The sequence below is a fragment of the Rhinolophus sinicus genome, chromosome 17 (genome assembly GCF_057876585.1).
Source record: "Rhinolophus sinicus isolate RSI-liver-muscle chromosome 17, RSI-T2T, whole genome shotgun sequence".
Classification (NCBI taxonomy): domain Eukaryota; kingdom Metazoa; phylum Chordata; class Mammalia; order Chiroptera; family Rhinolophidae; genus Rhinolophus; species Rhinolophus sinicus.
This window is the reverse complement of record NC_142517.1, coordinates 185,238,527-185,256,403: the sequence shown is the minus strand read 5'-3', so window position 1 is coordinate 185,256,403 and position 17,877 is coordinate 185,238,527. Positions and strand designations below refer to the sequence as shown.

At 35.3% G+C, this 17,877-nt stretch overlaps 1 protein-coding gene across 8 annotated transcripts in view; it reads left to right on the top strand.

Annotated features, from left to right (window-relative positions):
• Window positions 1-17,877, top strand: part of RAPH1 (Ras association (RalGDS/AF-6) and pleckstrin homology domains 1) — an 84,478-nt gene that overhangs the window by 54,665 nt on the left and 11,936 nt on the right. For all 8 annotated transcript variants that reach the window (XM_074340529.2, XM_074340501.2, XM_074340494.2 and 5 more), the window contains 7 exons: window positions 3,338-3,415; window positions 3,831-3,990; window positions 6,117-6,238; window positions 7,476-7,541; window positions 9,270-9,413; window positions 10,291-10,401; window positions 17,656-17,754. In XM_074340529.2, coding sequence (XP_074196630.2) covers window positions 3,338-3,415; window positions 3,831-3,990; window positions 6,117-6,238; window positions 7,476-7,541; window positions 9,270-9,413; window positions 10,291-10,401; window positions 17,656-17,754 — 780 coding nt within the window. The remainder of the gene's footprint in view (window positions 1-3,337; window positions 3,416-3,830; window positions 3,991-6,116; window positions 6,239-7,475; window positions 7,542-9,269; window positions 9,414-10,290; window positions 10,402-17,655; window positions 17,755-17,877) is intronic.

Here is a 17,877-nt window from a genome sequence, read left to right as displayed (position 1 = left end):
AAGAGTAGTATTTTAAGCAAATGGAGGAGTAGCTGAATTTGGATGTTAAAATAGCCCCACCTAGCTGCTTTACTTAAAACTGGTTTCTTATTGATGGCTACAAAATCTGATTGGTTTAATGTATATTCATTGGTTGCATGTATCTCTTCATCTCTTGCTTTTATAAACCTTTCTTACAGTGTGTCAGCTTTTTCTTGTTAGTCATTGGCAGAGAAACTGATCTGGGAGTTTAAGCTTGTCTTACAAGTGAATGATTTGTTATGTCAGTGCTTCATGATTGTGGTATATTGTATTTGGCAAATAATATACTAAAATGGGAGTTATGAAAATAAATTTTCATAATAAAATTTATAACCAATATCAGAATGTAATATTTAAATACTTATATTCCTTTTTTGAATAGACGTTATTTTTTAGAGCAGTTTTAGGTTCACAGTAAAATTAAGAGGAAGGTGCAGAGATTTCCTGTCTACCCGCTGCCCCCACCCATGCACAGCTTCCGTTGTCAGCATCCCCCACGAGAGTGGGACATTTGTGATAATTGATGAACCTATGTTGACACGTCTTTATCACCCAGAGTCTGTGGTTTACATTAGGGTTCAATCTTGGTGTTGTACATTCTATGGGTTTGGAAAAAATAATAATGCTTATCAGCCATTATAGTATCGTACAGAATAGTGTCACTCCTGCAGAAATCCTCTGCGCTGCACTTGTTCATCCCACCCTCTCCCCAACCCCAGACCACCACTAATCTGTTTACTATATTCATAATTTTGCCTTTTTCAGAATGTCATATATTTGGAATTACACAGGATGTAGCCTTTTCAGATTGGTGATTTTCACTTATTCATGTGCTTTTAAGTTTCTACCATGTCTTTTCATGGCTTGATAGCTCATTTCTTTTTAGCACTGAGTAATATTTCATTGTCGGGATGCAGTGCAGTTTATCCATTCACCTACTGAAGGACATCTTGGTTGCTTACAAGTTTTGGCACTTTATAAATAAGGCTGCTATAAACATCTAGGTGCAGGTTTTTGGGTGGAGGTAAGTTTTCAGCTCATTTGGATAGATATTAAAGAGCATGATTGCTGGATCATATCATAAGAGTATGTTTAGTTTTATAAGAAACCACCAAATTGTCTTCAAAAGTGACTGTGTATTTTGCATCCTCACCGGCAGTGTATGAGCGTTCCTGTGGCTCCACATCCTCACCAGCATCTGGTGATGTCAGTGTTTTGGATTCTGGCCATTCTAATACGTGTGTAGTGGTATCTCATTGTTGTAATTTGCAGTTTCCTAATGACATGATTTTGAACATTTTTCGTAGTATTATTTGCCATCTGTGTATCTTTGAGTTGTCTGTTCAGGTCTTTTGTCCATTTTTAAATTGGATTGTTGATTGTTTTATTGTTTTAAGAGTTCTTTGTATACTTTGGGTAATAGTCCCTTATCAGATATGTCTGATAAGATTTTACAAATATGTTTTCTTAGTCTATGGCTTGTCTTCTCACTCTCTTGAATATTTTTTTCTAAAACTGTTTTATGGCTTTGAGGGTATCTTCTATTTTCTTTTTAACCTCTGCAAATTAATTATTATATAAAAGAATTTGGACTTTTAGAAGTTCGTGTTTATATTCCAAATACACAAAGCTTCGATTCTACATACCAGTTTTTCCTCATCAGACTTTGAGATTTAAATTAATAGTAGTTTAGTTTTCTCATTTTATAAACTGCCTTAAAAAGAAAAAAATATACAGTTAAAGTATACAGTCAACATATTTTATAATTCTGTTATTGTTTATTTGCATGAAGAGGGGATAGGATGATTTAAACTTTCAGTTAAATGAATATATCTATGATAGTCTAAGAGTCAAGTCTTATCTTACCCCTCTCCATTGTTAAAATAAAGTTCTTTGTTCTCTGTCTAATTGGGTTTACAGATAGTATTTCCAGACCTCGGTTATTATGTTAATTTACTGGCTCCTTTCATTCAAAAGGATCAGATTTCTGACAAACAAGCCCACTGTCTTCCCCAACCTCTGTTTTCTTCTCTGTTCCACAGAATAGTAAATACTAAGCTTGCAAGGAGGGGAGACAGCCTAGAGTATGAAATGCAAAGAGAAGCAGTTCAGAAACAGGAAAGCCAGAAAAATTTAGGAGAACAGTGAATAAATCTATTAATGAATTGAATTTTGAGGGGTTTTTGCCCTGAAAGCTTTAGGTTTTTAATGAAGAATAACTCATGGATCGTGGTTTTTAATCACAATCCAGAGCAGATAAAGTTTGGCTGTTATAATTAGGTTTTCCTTTTTTTTAAGTCTTATATTAAATCAAGGAATATATAAGATGGCATTTTATATTTTTCTTAGATATTTTCCAGAGAAATCAAAAGTTTAGAATTAGAATGTGATCTTTTATGAGCAGAAGTTTACTTACATGAGTTTTTTCAACTGGAGACTAATGCTACAGTGTACTATGGCCTATTGCTGGAAAGTACAAGTAAGTACCAGTATTATAGTACTATATGTTATTTTAGGAAAAAATAGACAGGTGCTTTAAGTATATTTTTAGTTCCTGATAATTTTATTACTACTTAGCTAAATTTTATAAAGTAAAAGCTACTAGAAATTAAATATTTGGAAAATTGTGTTTAACATTTGAAAAAATTTATCAATGAATTAGTAGAAACAAATTTGGGTTTACTGACATGAGCCATTGATTATATTGTGTTATTTTTCCCCAAAGCAGAGTAAAACGTAGAATATAATGCAGCCTCCTCTATTTGCATTGGTATACAAATGTATACCAATGTACCTACATTTTTTATTAAGGATTTTTATATGGTTGCAAAGAAATTGATACTTTTTTTGCTGCTTTTATGATGATAGTACATTTTCAATGTAATAGAACAAAACATTAATATGCAAAAGATAGCCCATGCTTTGGAGGGGTGATAAATTCAGTCAGGGATTGTTCAGGTATAACAAACTGGCAGGTCCATTTATACACTCATGTTTCCTCTTCTCCAGAACATGAAATTCATCTGCTTCAGATTGACAGAATCAAACTCATTCATTTAGTCACAGATTCCTTTTTCTCTAGAAGATGGAATCTAGTCTTATTATAAGAGATTTTCGAGTCTGCATCTTAAAAATTGTTCCTTTATTTTCGGCTTTCACTTTGTGAACAAGGTTATTTTTTTAGATGTGTTCTACATAACTGTGAAATTATATTCTTACTGAAATTCAATGCTAGCAACATCCTTAAGGATAAAAAGACTTCTAAAAATTCTCATTATTTTAGCATTAGTTTATCTGAAGTGCTTTGTGTTCACAGGAAGAACAAGCAGCAAAATTGAAAGCTGAGAAGATCAGAGTTGCCCTAGAGAAAATTAAAGAGGCACAAGTGAAAAAGGTGATATTTGGGCTTTTTCTTGGTCTGGGATCTTTATCAGTTTTACGGATTTATAAAGAATTACCTTGTTTATATAATGTATCTCTAAGATATGGAGAGGTAGAGGGGTATTTCTTCCTAATATAGTTTTCACTTGTATTTTTTGTGGATAAAAGGCATAAAAGAGACAACTTTCTGCTTTTTAAATTATTCTAAAAGAGTAAAACAAAATAGTCTTATTATAAGCTTACCTGTTATAATTTTAAGAAGGCTTTAAATTTGTTCAGGTTGTTTGATACCTAATTTTAGTATTTTTCTTGCATGATAAAGTCATTATTTGTTTTAATTTATATTTAATTAAAACAGCACTCAATACTGCAAGAGATTTCTAGAATGCCTGTTTTTTGGTTTGCATTTAATTTTATTTTTTTAACAGCTGGTGATTAGAGTTCACATGTCTGACGATAGTTCTAAAACAATGATGGTGGATGAGAGGCAGACAGTGAGACAAGTGCTGGACAACCTGATGGACAAATCCCACTGTGGCTATAGTTTAGACTGGTCGCTGGTAGAAACCATCTCTGAGTTACAAATGGGTTAGTAATATCATTGCTTTAGTTACTTTTTAATTTCTATCTAATTCCAACAGTTTTTGTGTTGATAAAAGCACCTTGAGACATCTTTATATTTTTTTTTCTATAATATAACCGTGGCTTTTTACATTATCTTTCTTTCAAATATTTTGAGATTTCTTTGAATATGAGATCATTTCCAGTTCACTGCAGATTTTCTCATAGGTAGAACAACAACAACAAAAATTTAAGGTAATAAAATACTTTTCTCTTTCACATAAGAACTACAGAGATAAACACATTTACTAAAGACCATTATGTTTATTCACATTTGTGTTGAACTCTTTATACCAGCATTTGACTTTCAGGGGAAACAAAGCACATCGTATTTTTAGTTAGGTGTACTAAGCCTTAGTTTCCTACTATCTGTAGTTTGGTATGGTGTTTTCTAACACTGAAAATTCCTCATTTTTTTATACCATCATTGACCCTTAAAAAAATTTTTTATTTTGTAATATTAGTTGTATAATTACAGAAACCTTGCAGTAATTATTAGCCTTCATGAATAAGTAATCAATTTCAACTGCTATTTTATTTAAAATACATATTTGCATTCCTTTTACTAGTTATATCTTTAAATATTTCACAGCAGTCTCTAGAGAAAAATTTAATTATTAACCCTTTCAGAACACATGTACACAACTCCCAAAATTAAACTGTAAGTTGTTAGAGCTTCATTAACATGTATAAAATGTATTCTGATAATACTCATCTGTAACTGTTCTTAAAGAATTAGAAAGGTTTGAGGTCACAGATAAAGTAGCATCTTGATAAACAGAAATTGTTTGGATCCCATTTTTAGAATATTTCCATGGCTGTAAGTTAAAGACCCATATAATATTTCGGTGTTACCTTTTATATAATTGACTATGGTGTCTTTAAGTAATTATTATTTAATCATATATGGCACAGTGCATCAAATATAGTATGTAGCCAGTATTTGTTGAATGAATAAAAGAAAAGAAGGGTCTACTAAGAGCCCAAAATAAGATGGTGGAAACCGATTATGTTTAAGATAAATGATTTAATTAAACAGTAAAGATTATTAGAAAGGATGAATAAACAAAATGCAGCTGTTGCTGTTTATAAAAGACCTATTTATTACCTTAAAGACACAGAAGGGTTGAAAGTAAAAGGAATGTGAAAAGGCACTAATCAAAAGAAAGGTAATTATGTTAATACCAGACAAAATGGACTTTAAGCAAAATGCAATAAAGAACCACACATCTTCACGAAGAAGATACAATCATTCTAAATTTTATCTAATAGCATTAAAGTGTATAAAGCAAAAGTTGACAGAACTACCAGGAGAAATTCTCAAGTCAGCCTTAATAGTAGATCCTTTTCACCTAAGAACCTTTTCAGTGATTGATGTCATCAAGCATACAAAAAACGATATGAGAGATTTGTAAAATAATTTTTTTCATCTAGGAAAAAAATTTAGAACTCTAATAACAAGAAAATGTATTTAGAACTCTAATAACAAGAAAATGTACATTCTTTTCAAGCAGAAATGGAATATTTCCAAAAATTATTCAAGTATGAGGCCATAAGCAACTCTCAAGAAATTTCAAAAAATCAGTATCCAGAATATGTTCTTTGAACATGTGTGTTCAATATATAGGACATGTTCTTTGATTCCTAATTTAGAAATTAGAAAATATATTTATGTTTAAAATTAAAACCCATAGATCAAAAAAGAAATCATCTTGGAAATTTAAAAATTACAAGAACTGAATACTGTTGGAAATACTTAACATTAGGATTAATGAAATGCAACTAACATGTTTATTTTAAGGGTGGGATGGGAAAAGGCTGACGGCTAAAGAAGACCTAGAAGTTAGGAGACCTAGATTCTAGTCCTAATTCTTCCATGTAGCAGCTGTGTGACCTTGCTCAAGTCACTTAACACCGTTAGGGCATGCTCCCTTATTTGAGAATAGAGGGAAGACCAGATAACCTCTAAGGGCCCAGAGCTGTAGTGTCAGTAAATTCTGTGGTTCTGCCCAGAATTACTTTGCAAGGTTTCATGTCCTTGATGCAATCCTGATGAATACTAACAAAATAATTGATATTTTATTTTGGGACAGAGAGAATCTTTGAAGACCATGAAAACTTGGTTGAAAATCTCCTTAATTGGACAAGAGATAGTCAAAACAAGCTTATATTTATGGAACGTATAGAAAAATATGCACTTTTCAAAAACCCACAGGTGAGACTCAGTACCTTACAGAGGTCAGGATTTTTAAATGTCTGTTTTATATTCTATTACTGCTAAGTTAATAGCGTTAAAAGATTGGCAACTACCTCGTGGAACATTGTGGCTGTAAAACCCCATGGGAGCATTCACTACTGCTGAGGTGGAAGGTCTGCTGGGGCCCAGGTGTCAGGCCTCACAGAGGTTACCCGCCCCCAGAGCCAGATGGGGTGAGCCCTTGGGGTAACAGAAGTAGCTCCACGGAGTTACCAAGTTTCTGCTCTCTAATCCAGAGCTGTGTTGAACCCAGATATTTTATTTGGTGAGTTTCCATCCATCAAAAAAAAAGTACTTATATATTTAAGTTTCTCTATCTACTTCAGCCATTTATCCAGTTGACAGTTTTTTTTAATTTTTTAAAATTATTATTTTTATTATTTTCTTAAATCCCAGTAACGTTGATTATAAATGGTGCCACATTGTAACATATGTTACCTTGATTTATTGGGCATCTTTGCTTATTCCTAAATAATATTTGATTAATACTTCCTATTACCCAAATATTTTATAAAAATCAATAGGTGAGAGAAAACAACCCAAAAAGTAGTAATAAGGAAAAATTGTAGCAGTGTTAAAGGTATTGAATGGTTATCCTTCTAGTGGCTTGATCATAACACATCTTTACTGGATATTTTTAGGGAAGAATACATATTTGGGAATACCAACAGATCTTTTTATGGGTGATTGTGAGGACTAATAATTAGAATTCAGATTTTAGTTCAGTTAAGCAAACAAAATTGTGATAGTCGCAGAGAATTTGGAATTTCTTCTTTGAAAGCCAGAACAGATTAAATTTTCTGCATCTGGATCAGTTAAACTCAGCATATTTTAAGGAAATTTGCCTTATTTGTCGTACTTAATCATTTGTAAAGCTTTTAGGTCCTGTAAAGTGTAGCTTTCATTAGGTGTTCTAAAACGTATTTGTCCACTGTTACATATAATAATATCACCTCAGGATTTGGGGGAGGGCAGTTTATGGAGTAATTCAAGATAAATGGATGTGGTAAAGAGGAGATACACGCATGTTAGTGATGTTGCCCATGCACAGGTTTGCTTTGCAAAGAGTGTTCCTCTTACTGTTGGCAGAAATCGACAGAGTTGCTATGTCCCTAAAAGAAATCATATCTGCACCTGTGCCAAGGGAATAATAGAATGGGTTAATCCTTTAACTTTCACTTATTCATTTTTCCAGAATTATCTTCTGGGGAAAAAGGAAACAGCTGAAATGGCAGATAGAAACAAAGAAGTGCTGTTGGAGGTATGACTCTTCACTGTCCCATCCTCCATTTTTTCCTGTACATTATAATAAAATATTTAAGTACCTTTTTTGAAGTCAAGTATGTCAATGCTATATATTTATAATTGCAATTGTTAATTAAAGAAGCCTATGTTTTTCCATAGCCTAATGGAGAGAATTCTCCTGTGGGAATGTTAGGCGACTGAAGAACCTTTTAAAAGCTGTTATTTTGCCGAGCAATACTGGTGTACTAAAGGGAGTCATGTGAGGGGCTGAGGAGTGGGAGAAAAGGCTGGTCAATGAAGGATGTGATTGTGCTGTTTATCTGCATTCCCAGAGAGAAATTTGAATATAATTAGCTATTGACAAAATATTTCAAGCCTTGGCCTTAAATAACTCAATTTAAAAAATCATAATGATCATTTGAAAAAAATGTGTACATCTCCTTATCTTGAGGAGTAATACAATAAATGCAAATATAATTTTTGGGGGGCCGGCCCGGTGGCTCAGGCGGTTAGAGCTCCATGCTTCTAACTCCGAAGGCTGCCGGTTCGATTCCCACATGGGCCAGTGGGCTCTCAATCACAAGGTTGCCAGTTCAATTCCTCGACTCCCGCAAGGGATGGTGGGCAGCGCCCCCTGCAACTAAAATTGAACACGGCACCTTGAGCTGAGCTTCCACTGAGCTCCCAGATGGCTCAGTTGGTTGGAGTGCGTCCTCTCAACCACAAGGTTGCCAGTTCGACTCCTGCAAGGGATGGTGGGCTGTGCCCCCTGCAACTAGCAATGGCAACGACCTGGAGCTAAGCTGCGCCCTCCACAACTAAGATTGACTTAGAAAAAAAAAATATATATATATATATATATATATATAATTTTTGGCTTTTTGGCTTTTGCTGATTTAGAGAAGTAATATCAAAGAAGTTAGTATGTTTGAAAACCTGAATAAACTCTTACTTACCAACAAGGTAATTAGGAAAATGAAGATCAGCACTCAGCTTTTTATAGTGATGCTATTAAGAAATAGCTGCAATTAAGAAAATCCTTATAATTCCTAATTTTTCTGTACTTTGGGGAGAAAGAAATTAATTTAGGCCCAAAATGTCCTATGTTAATGTTTAGTCAGGATTTCTATTTTTCTTTTATCAAATTCATGATTGTTTTTTATTTTTAAATTAATTTTTTATCTAAGTATAGACAGAATTCAGAATTTTGAGTTTATTTTCCTTTCAACCTAATATTAAATATTTCAAAAATAAATGCCCTCTTTGTTTCAGAGTCATATATATTGATACAGTTCTTAAATTGTGAAAGTTTAATCATTCACTTAGAATGTTGCTTCCTTTTAAAATACATTCCTATTTAGCTTGACAGCTAATCTAAATGTGTTATTAATTTGGAGAAAAATAAAGTCCAATGCTTACGTTAGTTCTGATACTTTTATTAAATTTAGTGTAACTGCTGTTTACAAATACATTTAAGTACTAATATATGCAACTCAGTTGACATTTCAACTTAGTTTCTTCAAAACAGTGTTAGGTAAAAGTTCATAGGGATTGCCATAATAGTTCTGAAATAAATTTATATTATGTTTGGAATAGAAAGTTCTAATTGAGGGAAAATTAGCAGCATGGTTTTACTACAAAGCCGTTTGGGTTTAATTACAGTTCATGGATTTCACAGTGGTAAATACAGCTTTATTCTGAGAATTCAAAGATCATATCTTTCCAAATCATCTTCTCATTTTAGGAATGTTTCTGTGGAAGTTCTGTAACTGTACCAGAAATTGAAGGAGTCCTTTGGTTGAAAGATGATGGCAAGAAGTCCTGGAAAAAGCGTTATTTTCTCTTGCGAGCATCTGGTATCTACTACGTCCCTAAAGGAAAAGCAAAGGTATGTTCCTTCTGCTGGCTTTTGAGCTTCCTCATTATGCTAACTAATTTTAATTTGTAATGAGTATTCTAACAAGGTGAGTCCAGGCTCAGATTTGTTTCAGCTCATGTAGGGACACAAAGAATATTTCTTTGTTTATTAATCTGTTACAAAGAAGAGGAAACTTGGAAATTCTCTGGTCATCAGTTGGGCCCATGTTGATTATCTTGCCAAATTTGAAACCATACTTTTATTGATTATTTTTGGAACTTCTGCCAGAGTAGGTTTTGCTTGTTGTTTGGGGAGAATAGGTTTCTGGGATTATAGACATTTCAGCCTTTTTTTGGGTAATATGCTTTTGTTGAGGGCCCCCTTGGTAGCTATCACGTCGGTGCTTATGGGGACCAGCATTGTTTTAAGCTCCTTACAGTATCACTTCATTCAGTCTTTACTGCCTTCCTGAGAGGTATTTGTTATTGCCCCTCTTTTACTGGTAAAGAAACCCCAACTTGAGAAGTACTGTACTTGAAGATAAGCGTTTATAGCTACTGAATTTTCTATATTTTCTATTTTATACGTATTTTCTTTTTTTCCAGAGAGCTCTATTATACTGTATTGTATTTAATATATATTTAAAATCTTTTTAAAATACCATCCTTTCCAAGCAAATCAGTGTTCATAGTGAATGATAAGACAGTGAAATGGATGCCTTTTTTTGTTGCATCATGGATTAAAGAAGAAACGTTTATAGAGAATCTCACTGTCTTTTCTAATGCAAAATAGCACGAAGTTCTACTTGGTAAAGTTTTGATTCTGAACTAGAAACTGTTAACCAGGTATGATATTTGCTTGTTTACACATTGTTGTTAATTCAGTCTTTTGGGTGTTTTTATCTTAGGTCTCTCGGGATCTGGTGTGCTTTCTCCAGCTGGATCATGTCAATGTTTATTATGGACAGGACTATCGGAACAAATACAAAGCACCTACAGACTATTGTCTGGTGCTAAAGGTAAACATGCTTCTCTTTTTAGGAATTTTAATTGATGTTAGACATAGAGCAGGTTACTGGAGTTTTAGAATAGTTTGGATCTCCATTGAGTATACTAGTTTTGCTTTTGTTCTATAGGTTTTTAAAGGAATGGTGAGGGATAGTAAGGAAGTGTGTGTTGCACCACAGCTGACTCTTAGCTATATAGCCCTTATTAGATTGATGCTACTGAGAAATGGATACTGATTGTAAGCTTTGAGTCATGATATATAAACTAGATTCGATTATAAATTTGAGACTTTCATTTAATAGCAGGCTTATTTTAGGAAAATGTAGATTAGAGCCAAATGTGGGACATAAGTATTTTGTTTTAGGTTTTTTTCCTGTACTTATTTGATTGGTGCAAAAGTAATCACGGTTTAAAAGGTTAAAAATAATTCCAAAAACTGCAATTACTTTTGCACCAACCTAATACTCAGCAGAACCATCAGAGGGCACTGTGCCCAAGGTCAAAGGGACTCTCACCTTGTCCAGAAATAATGTCTCGCCTGTCCCAACCGTAGCCCTGATAACCTATGCCTGTATTATGACCTGCCTAAGCTGTTTTTATTGAGGTTTTCTTCCTCCTTTATCCAAACTTTTAGCTTTTTTCATACCAATTATATCTGTACTTTAATAACTGACATTTTTAGTGAATTTTGAGTGATCCCTCAGAACACTGACAAAGACAACATTTAAAAATTCAGGATAATTATGGAGATGTTTTAAGCTTTTCTCACTGGTTCCGTCTTAGAAACCTTTTGGTAACTATGTAGATCTGCATGTTTATGTCATCATTTGATTTTGATTTTCTCTGAAATTCTTCAGTTGGTTTGGGAAGGTAGTGTTTGTTTAGGGTTTTGGGGAAGAGTTTGGATTGCTTTGATAAAATTAGGTGTATTGTAATGGTAACCCTTTATTGGGTAATCCTTTCTTGGAGAATACCACTGTATCATTTAGGTTACAGCAGCAAATAATTTTTTTAAAGTCAGTACAAAATAGCTTAATCTAGCAGTTTTCAAAATGAGGTCCAAGGTCTACTGGGAGTCCCTGAGACTCTGTCAAGGGGCTTGTGTTTCGTTATTATTCTTCTAACAATGCTAAGGTGTTATTTGCCTTTTACACTCTCATTCTCTCACAAATATATAATGGAGTTTTTAAAGAGGTTACGTAACATGTGATGATATCTTTGCTTTCTTTGGTCGTGGAATGTGTATATGTATATTCTTTTATTTTAAATTTTTCTGTTTTAATTTCTTATAAGGTAAATATCAATAGATATAACCTATATAAATAAAAGTTATTTGGGGTCTCATAACATGAAGACAGAAATAATTGGTTATTTTAAGGGTTTAAGATTGTCAGTGGGAATCCCAGTTTTTTCCATCTTTCCCTGTTCCATCTTCTGCATATCAGCTTATTCTCATGCTGGCTCACCTTACAGTCACAGATGGCCACTGCAGTTCTAGGCATCACATGGTGACCCAGAAAATCCATCAGAAGATAAGGCACTATTTCTTCCTGTACTTTTTTTTTTTTTTTTTTAAGAGAAAGGAAGTATTTTCCAGGACCTACCAACAGCCCTCCCGCTTGAGGGCATTGGCCCAGAGTACATGCCCACTCTTAAATCCATCACTGGCAAGGAACAAAGCCACTGTTTTGTCTTAGACTACCGTGTTTCTCCGAAAATAAGACCTAGCCGGACCATTAGCTCTAATGCGTCTTTTGGGCAAAAATATATTATAAGAGCGGGTCTTATTATATTATATAAGACCCGGTCTTATATTATAGTAAAATAAGACTGGGTCTTATATTAATTTTTGCTCCAAAAGATGCATTAGAGCTGAAGGTCCAGCTAGGTCTTATTTTGGGGGAAACACGGTAGTCAGAATTCATGCTCTGAGGTAAGGGGTGGACATCCAAACAAAATTGGGGCTCTGTCAGAAAAGTGATATGGAGAAGATAGGTGCAGGGCAGGCAACCAAGAATGTCTGTTACAGCCAAAATTATGACCACTGACTTTTTTAACAGGAGAAAAGGTATACAAATTTACTTTTAATATTATGTGCATGGAAACATCATAGGGAAAAAAAAGTAAATATGCCCCCAAATAGTGGGATTTGAAGGCTTATATACCATCTTTTTTTTTTTTTCCATTGAAGTAACATTGGTTAATAATATTGTATAAGTTTCAGGTGTATAACATTACAATTCAATATCGATACACACTATAGTGTGCTCACCACCAAAAGTCTTGTTTCCATCCGTCATCATATATTTGAGCCCCCCTTTACCCATTTTGCCCTCCTGCCACCCCATTCCCCTCTGGTAACAACCAATCTGTTAAGACAACTGTATCTGTGATTTTATTTTTGTTTTGTTTATTCATTTGTTTCTTTTTTGTTCCATATTCTACATATGAGTGAAATCATACAGTTTTTGTCTTTTTGTATCTGAGTTACTTCATTTAGCATGATACCCTCAAGATCCATCCATGTTGTCACAAAAGCAATATTTCATCTTTTTTTTTTTTTAATTTCTTTTCTTCTTTCTTTTTTCTTTTTATTATTTTTTTTAAAGATTTTATTGGGGAAGGGAAACAGGATTTTATTGGAGAACAGTGTGTAGTTCCAGGACTTTTTCCCAAGTCAAATTGTCCTTTCAATCTTAGTTGTGGAGGGTGCCGTTCAGCCTCAAGTTGTTGTCCTTTCAGTCTTAGTTGTGGAGGGCGCAGCTCAGCTCCAGGTCCAGTTGCCGTTGCTAGTTGCAGGGGCGCAGCACACCATCCCTTGCAGGAGTCGAACCGGCAACCTTGTCGTTGAGAGGACGTGCTCCAACCAACTGAGCCATCCGGGAGCTCAGCAGCAGCTCAGCTCAAGGTGCCATGTTCAATCTTAGTTGCAGGGGGCACTGCCCACCATCCCTTGCGGGACTCGAGGAGTTGAACTGGCAACCTTGTGGTTGAGAGCCCACTGGCCCATGTGGGGATCAAACCTGCAGCCTTTGGAGTTAGGAGCATGGAACTCTAACCGCCTGAGCCACCGGGCCGGCCCTCATCTTTTTTATGGCTGAGTAATATTTGTGTGTGTGTGTGTGTGTGTGTGTGTGTGTGTGTGTGTGTGTATCACATCTTATCCCATTCATCTGTCAATGGACACTTAAGTAAGTCGTTGACATATTTTGGCTATTGTAAATTAATGCTGCAGTGAACATAGGGGTACATATATCTTTTCAAATTAGTGTTTTTATTTTTTTTGGATAGATACCCAGGAGAGGGATTGCTGGATCATACGGTACTTCTATTCTTAATTTTTTGAGGAATCTTCATACTGTTTTCCACAGTGGCTGTACCAATTTACAATCACACCAACAGTGCATAATGGCTCCCTTTTCTCCACATCCTCACCAACCGTTGTTATTTTTTGCACTATTATTTTTATCCCATTGCAACTCTCAAAATTCTTAGGTTAAGAATATTTTTGTTCTAAGTGTGTGTGGTTTTTGATTTTTTTTTTTTGAGGATTAGAGGGATCAGAAGTGTTGGAGTGGGTGGAGTGTTACATAGTTTTATTTTTTAATTTCTTGCATGTTAGTAAGGGAACTAATTTTCAAGCCTGTATGTGTTTCCAAAGTAATAAATGGATAGAATACATTCAGTGGTTTTCCTTTGGCACTTGGACTGTGATTTAAGAGCATCACTTTTAGTGACAGAGTTTTAGGAATTATCTGTCTCAATCTAACTTTTTTAAAAACTTTATTTAAGCGTGTTTTTCCAGGACCTATCAGCTCCAAGTCAAGTAGTTGTTTCAGTCTAGTTGTGAAGGGTGCAGCTCACAGTGGCCCATGTGGGGATCGAACTGAGCTAACTGGCCGCCCCTCAATCTAATTTTTGACATAAACAGAAAAATAAACTGATAGCACAATAATAATCCAGAATTTCTTATTGTATTCTTAAATTTTTTTATTTAATTTTCAAATTTTTACCTTTTATTAGGGAATGCAAACTTTCCAAATCAACATTTTTAAAATGAAATAATGACCTTGCTTTCTAAATAGCTATTCGTTTGTTTTGGGGAGCAATTTCATTCTATATTCTCTTTAAGAATTTAAATGTTAAACTTCTGGTTTTTAGCAAAGAATGTCTCCTCTATACTTCTTATGTCATGTGTGATTTTAAAAGTGGTGCAGTAATATTGCGGGGAAAAGAAGAGAGGCAGCAAATTTGGAAGAAGAGGATTTCACCACTTACAAGGCCCTAATTAAGGTCATGGGCCCTGGAATGAGATTGCATGATTCTGTTACCGGGTTGTGATGATGTTCCTCGGCTCTTGTCTTCTCGGGGGAAAGAATTCAGTCGAGAGACAGCGTTTTGTACAAGTATAGGATAGTAAGTTTGTTAGGCAGATACACTCCGAGCTGTAGAGCAGACCAATCCCAAGAAGGGGAAAGGCCTCCCTTTCCATTGTATGAAGGCTTTTATTTCTATGGATAGAATTGCCTCTCCCTTCTCCTTATCTTTTGCTCTCCTGCTGAGGTGCCCAGTCCTCCCTTTTGGTTCTCAAGGCAGTTTCTGACAGTTTTCTTTTTATGATTTGTTTGAGAAGACTAAAATGGTCCTGATAAGCCAAATGTGTATTCTGATAAGCAGGATGTCTTCCTTCTCTGGCTTCTAACCACATGCCCTTCTGATTCAGGGGTATGTGTGAGCCTGGAATCCTGCTGGGCTAGTAAGGCATTGGTGCCCTAAGTGAGGGCAGCTGCAAGGGGTCTTGACCCCAGTAGGTGCTGTAGACCAGGGGCTTCCTCACCAGGGCGAAGTCTCTCCTCTTGCTCATTTCTGCCTGTCTGCCTACCCTATCAATTTCAAATCCTGGTTCTTTCACTGTTGGCGAATAACTTTGAGTGTGGTATTAACCCCTCTGTGCCTTAATTTCTTCTCAGATTGTGGAGATAATATGTAAATCATAGGCTTTTTTTTCCTTCTTTTTTTTTAGTTTTCAATTCATAAGGTTTTCATGAATGAGCTATTCTATGTGAAATATTTAGCAATACACCTGGTGCAGCCCAAGTGTTCAATAAATGCCACTTTTAATAAAGTAACAGTATATTAGCGGGACAGGCAACCTCCTGAGGTGACCATAATGAACGCTATAGAAGGAATGTCTTTATTATGTGGGAGGTTGTAAAAGAATATTTGAGGTTCTAAAATGAATTTTAAACTAGCAAGTAATCTGCACATATTCAAAATATCATAGTACTTTTCAGGGTGTTATTTGGATTCCCAGGTTAGAGAGATAAGGAGAAAAGGATAGGGGATCATTTCTTCCATTTTCTCTGATGTTGTATTGATAAAAATACTTCCTTTGTGTAGAGAACACACATACACTCTCAGTCAGGACCTGTGCCCATGAGAGGTAGTCCTGCTCTTGGGAAATGGAAGGATTCAGTCAAGACTGGTTTGTACTCAGACATGGACAGCAGTTTAGTGGTTACCAGAGGGAAAGGGGGGAGGGGACTGACAGATGAGGGTAAAGGGGGTCAAATAAATGGTGACAGAAGGAGACTTGACTTTGGGTGGTGAACACACAATGCAGTATACAGAGGATGTATTTTAGAATTAATTGTACACTTGAAACCTTTAATTTTATTAACCAATGTCACCCCAATAAATTTAATAAAATTAAAAAAAAAAGAATGGTTTGTAAATCACCATAAAGGGAGGGGCAGGTGATAAAGGCTGAGAGCCATCCTGCTCCCCCCTGGTTCAGATGTCTGAACCCTGCCCTCTCGGCAGTGCCTCAGGGAGGCAGGGCATGGAGACCAGCTCTTCAAGCCCTAGTTGGCAATGCTAAAGAAAAGTCTTCAGTCAGCCCATTTTATCTTCTGCAGAAACTGGGCTCCTCTGTTTTGTTAATAGTGTATCCCAACATGTACTTGAATCATCTGGCAAATAGTTCTTTCTCAATAAATATTTCTTGAATGAATGAGTGAGATAAAATTCCTCTTCCTCCTCTTACAGAAAAAAATACATACTCTACTACCTGTCCTCCTTTGGTCTTTCAAGATTGCTATGGTGGTTTTTTTATAATGTGATTTAATGAGGACAAGGGATTATATTCCAAGAGCAGGATGTGGAGCCTATATTGTCAGGAGAGAAAACTGTTAGGTATTGTTTTGCTAACCTTTTATTGTTTAAAACTGACCTAGCTTTCAACAACTAAATTGGTATTGGTATTAAATGTTTTCTCATAGGAGCTGAGCTCTGTAAAGCAATATGTGCAGAATAGAATAAATAAATGAATTATATTTCTTTCATTGTAGATCACAGATTGGTCATTTTAACAATGCAGATACATAATTTATTGGTGGCCATCTATTTCTGCTGCATTGATAACTTACTCAAGTTGCTTATTTTATTGTTTTCATGGGTTTCTACAACAAATGAATGTGGTTAGAGAATTTTTAAAGCCTCTTATGAATGAACATCAATTTAAATATTTCTTCAGGTAAAATGTAGCCATTTTCCCCCAAAATAACTGAAAAGAGAAGTCGTAATTAATAATCATTAAATCCAGAACCAAGTGTGATTTAGGGTTTTTCTAGCCTAGTGGTTCCACTAGTGGCCAGCGGACTTAAAATACTTTGTTCTAGCACTTACATTTTGCAGTCAAGGTCAAGTTGGTCACTTTCTATCCAGTCCTCAACCGAAAACTCCATTGGGTTGTGAAAACTAAATCTGACGGTGCAGTTGAAAAGCTGCTGGTTCCCTGGAAGGCAGGTGCTGCGGGCTGGCAGAGGGGCCTGCAGAGCTGTCCTGTGCTGTGAAGTGCTGGGAGCTTTCCCAGAGACGCCCTCATTGGGAGTCTTCTGAACCCATGATTTCAGTGGGTTCAAAGTGACATCACACATTATTTTTCCTTTACATAGTCTTACAGATTAAGAATTCTGCTGACTCTGTTACCCTTGATGGGCTTTTTTCTTTGAGATCTGGAAGGGTTCCTGGGAATTTCCCAGGATATGAAGGTATTTTTTAGCTTGGATATCTTGACTTAAAATTTAACCAAGTTTCTTTTGTCAAAATATTTGTAGGCCATTTTATTTGGCCTAATGACCATAGAAGAGGTGTAAATTATTTGGCCGTTACTCTGATGGCCCATAACTTGTCAGGATATGTTTAAGCATTATAGAGTTTTTCTTTAGTTCTCCTGGCAACTTAGTTGGACTTTAATGTTGCAGCACCCACAGATTCAGAAGAAATCTCAGTACATCAAATACCTTTGTTGTGATGACGTGAGGACCCTACACCAGTGGGTTAATGGTATTCGTATTGCAAAGGTAGGTTTTCTTTTGGTTTCATGACAAAATAATGAGGTATTTAGTGGTTGTCACGATAGTTATTTTGGTTGTTTTATGATTTTGCCAATGTCTGCTTTTCTCAGACCTAAGGTTTTATGTTTT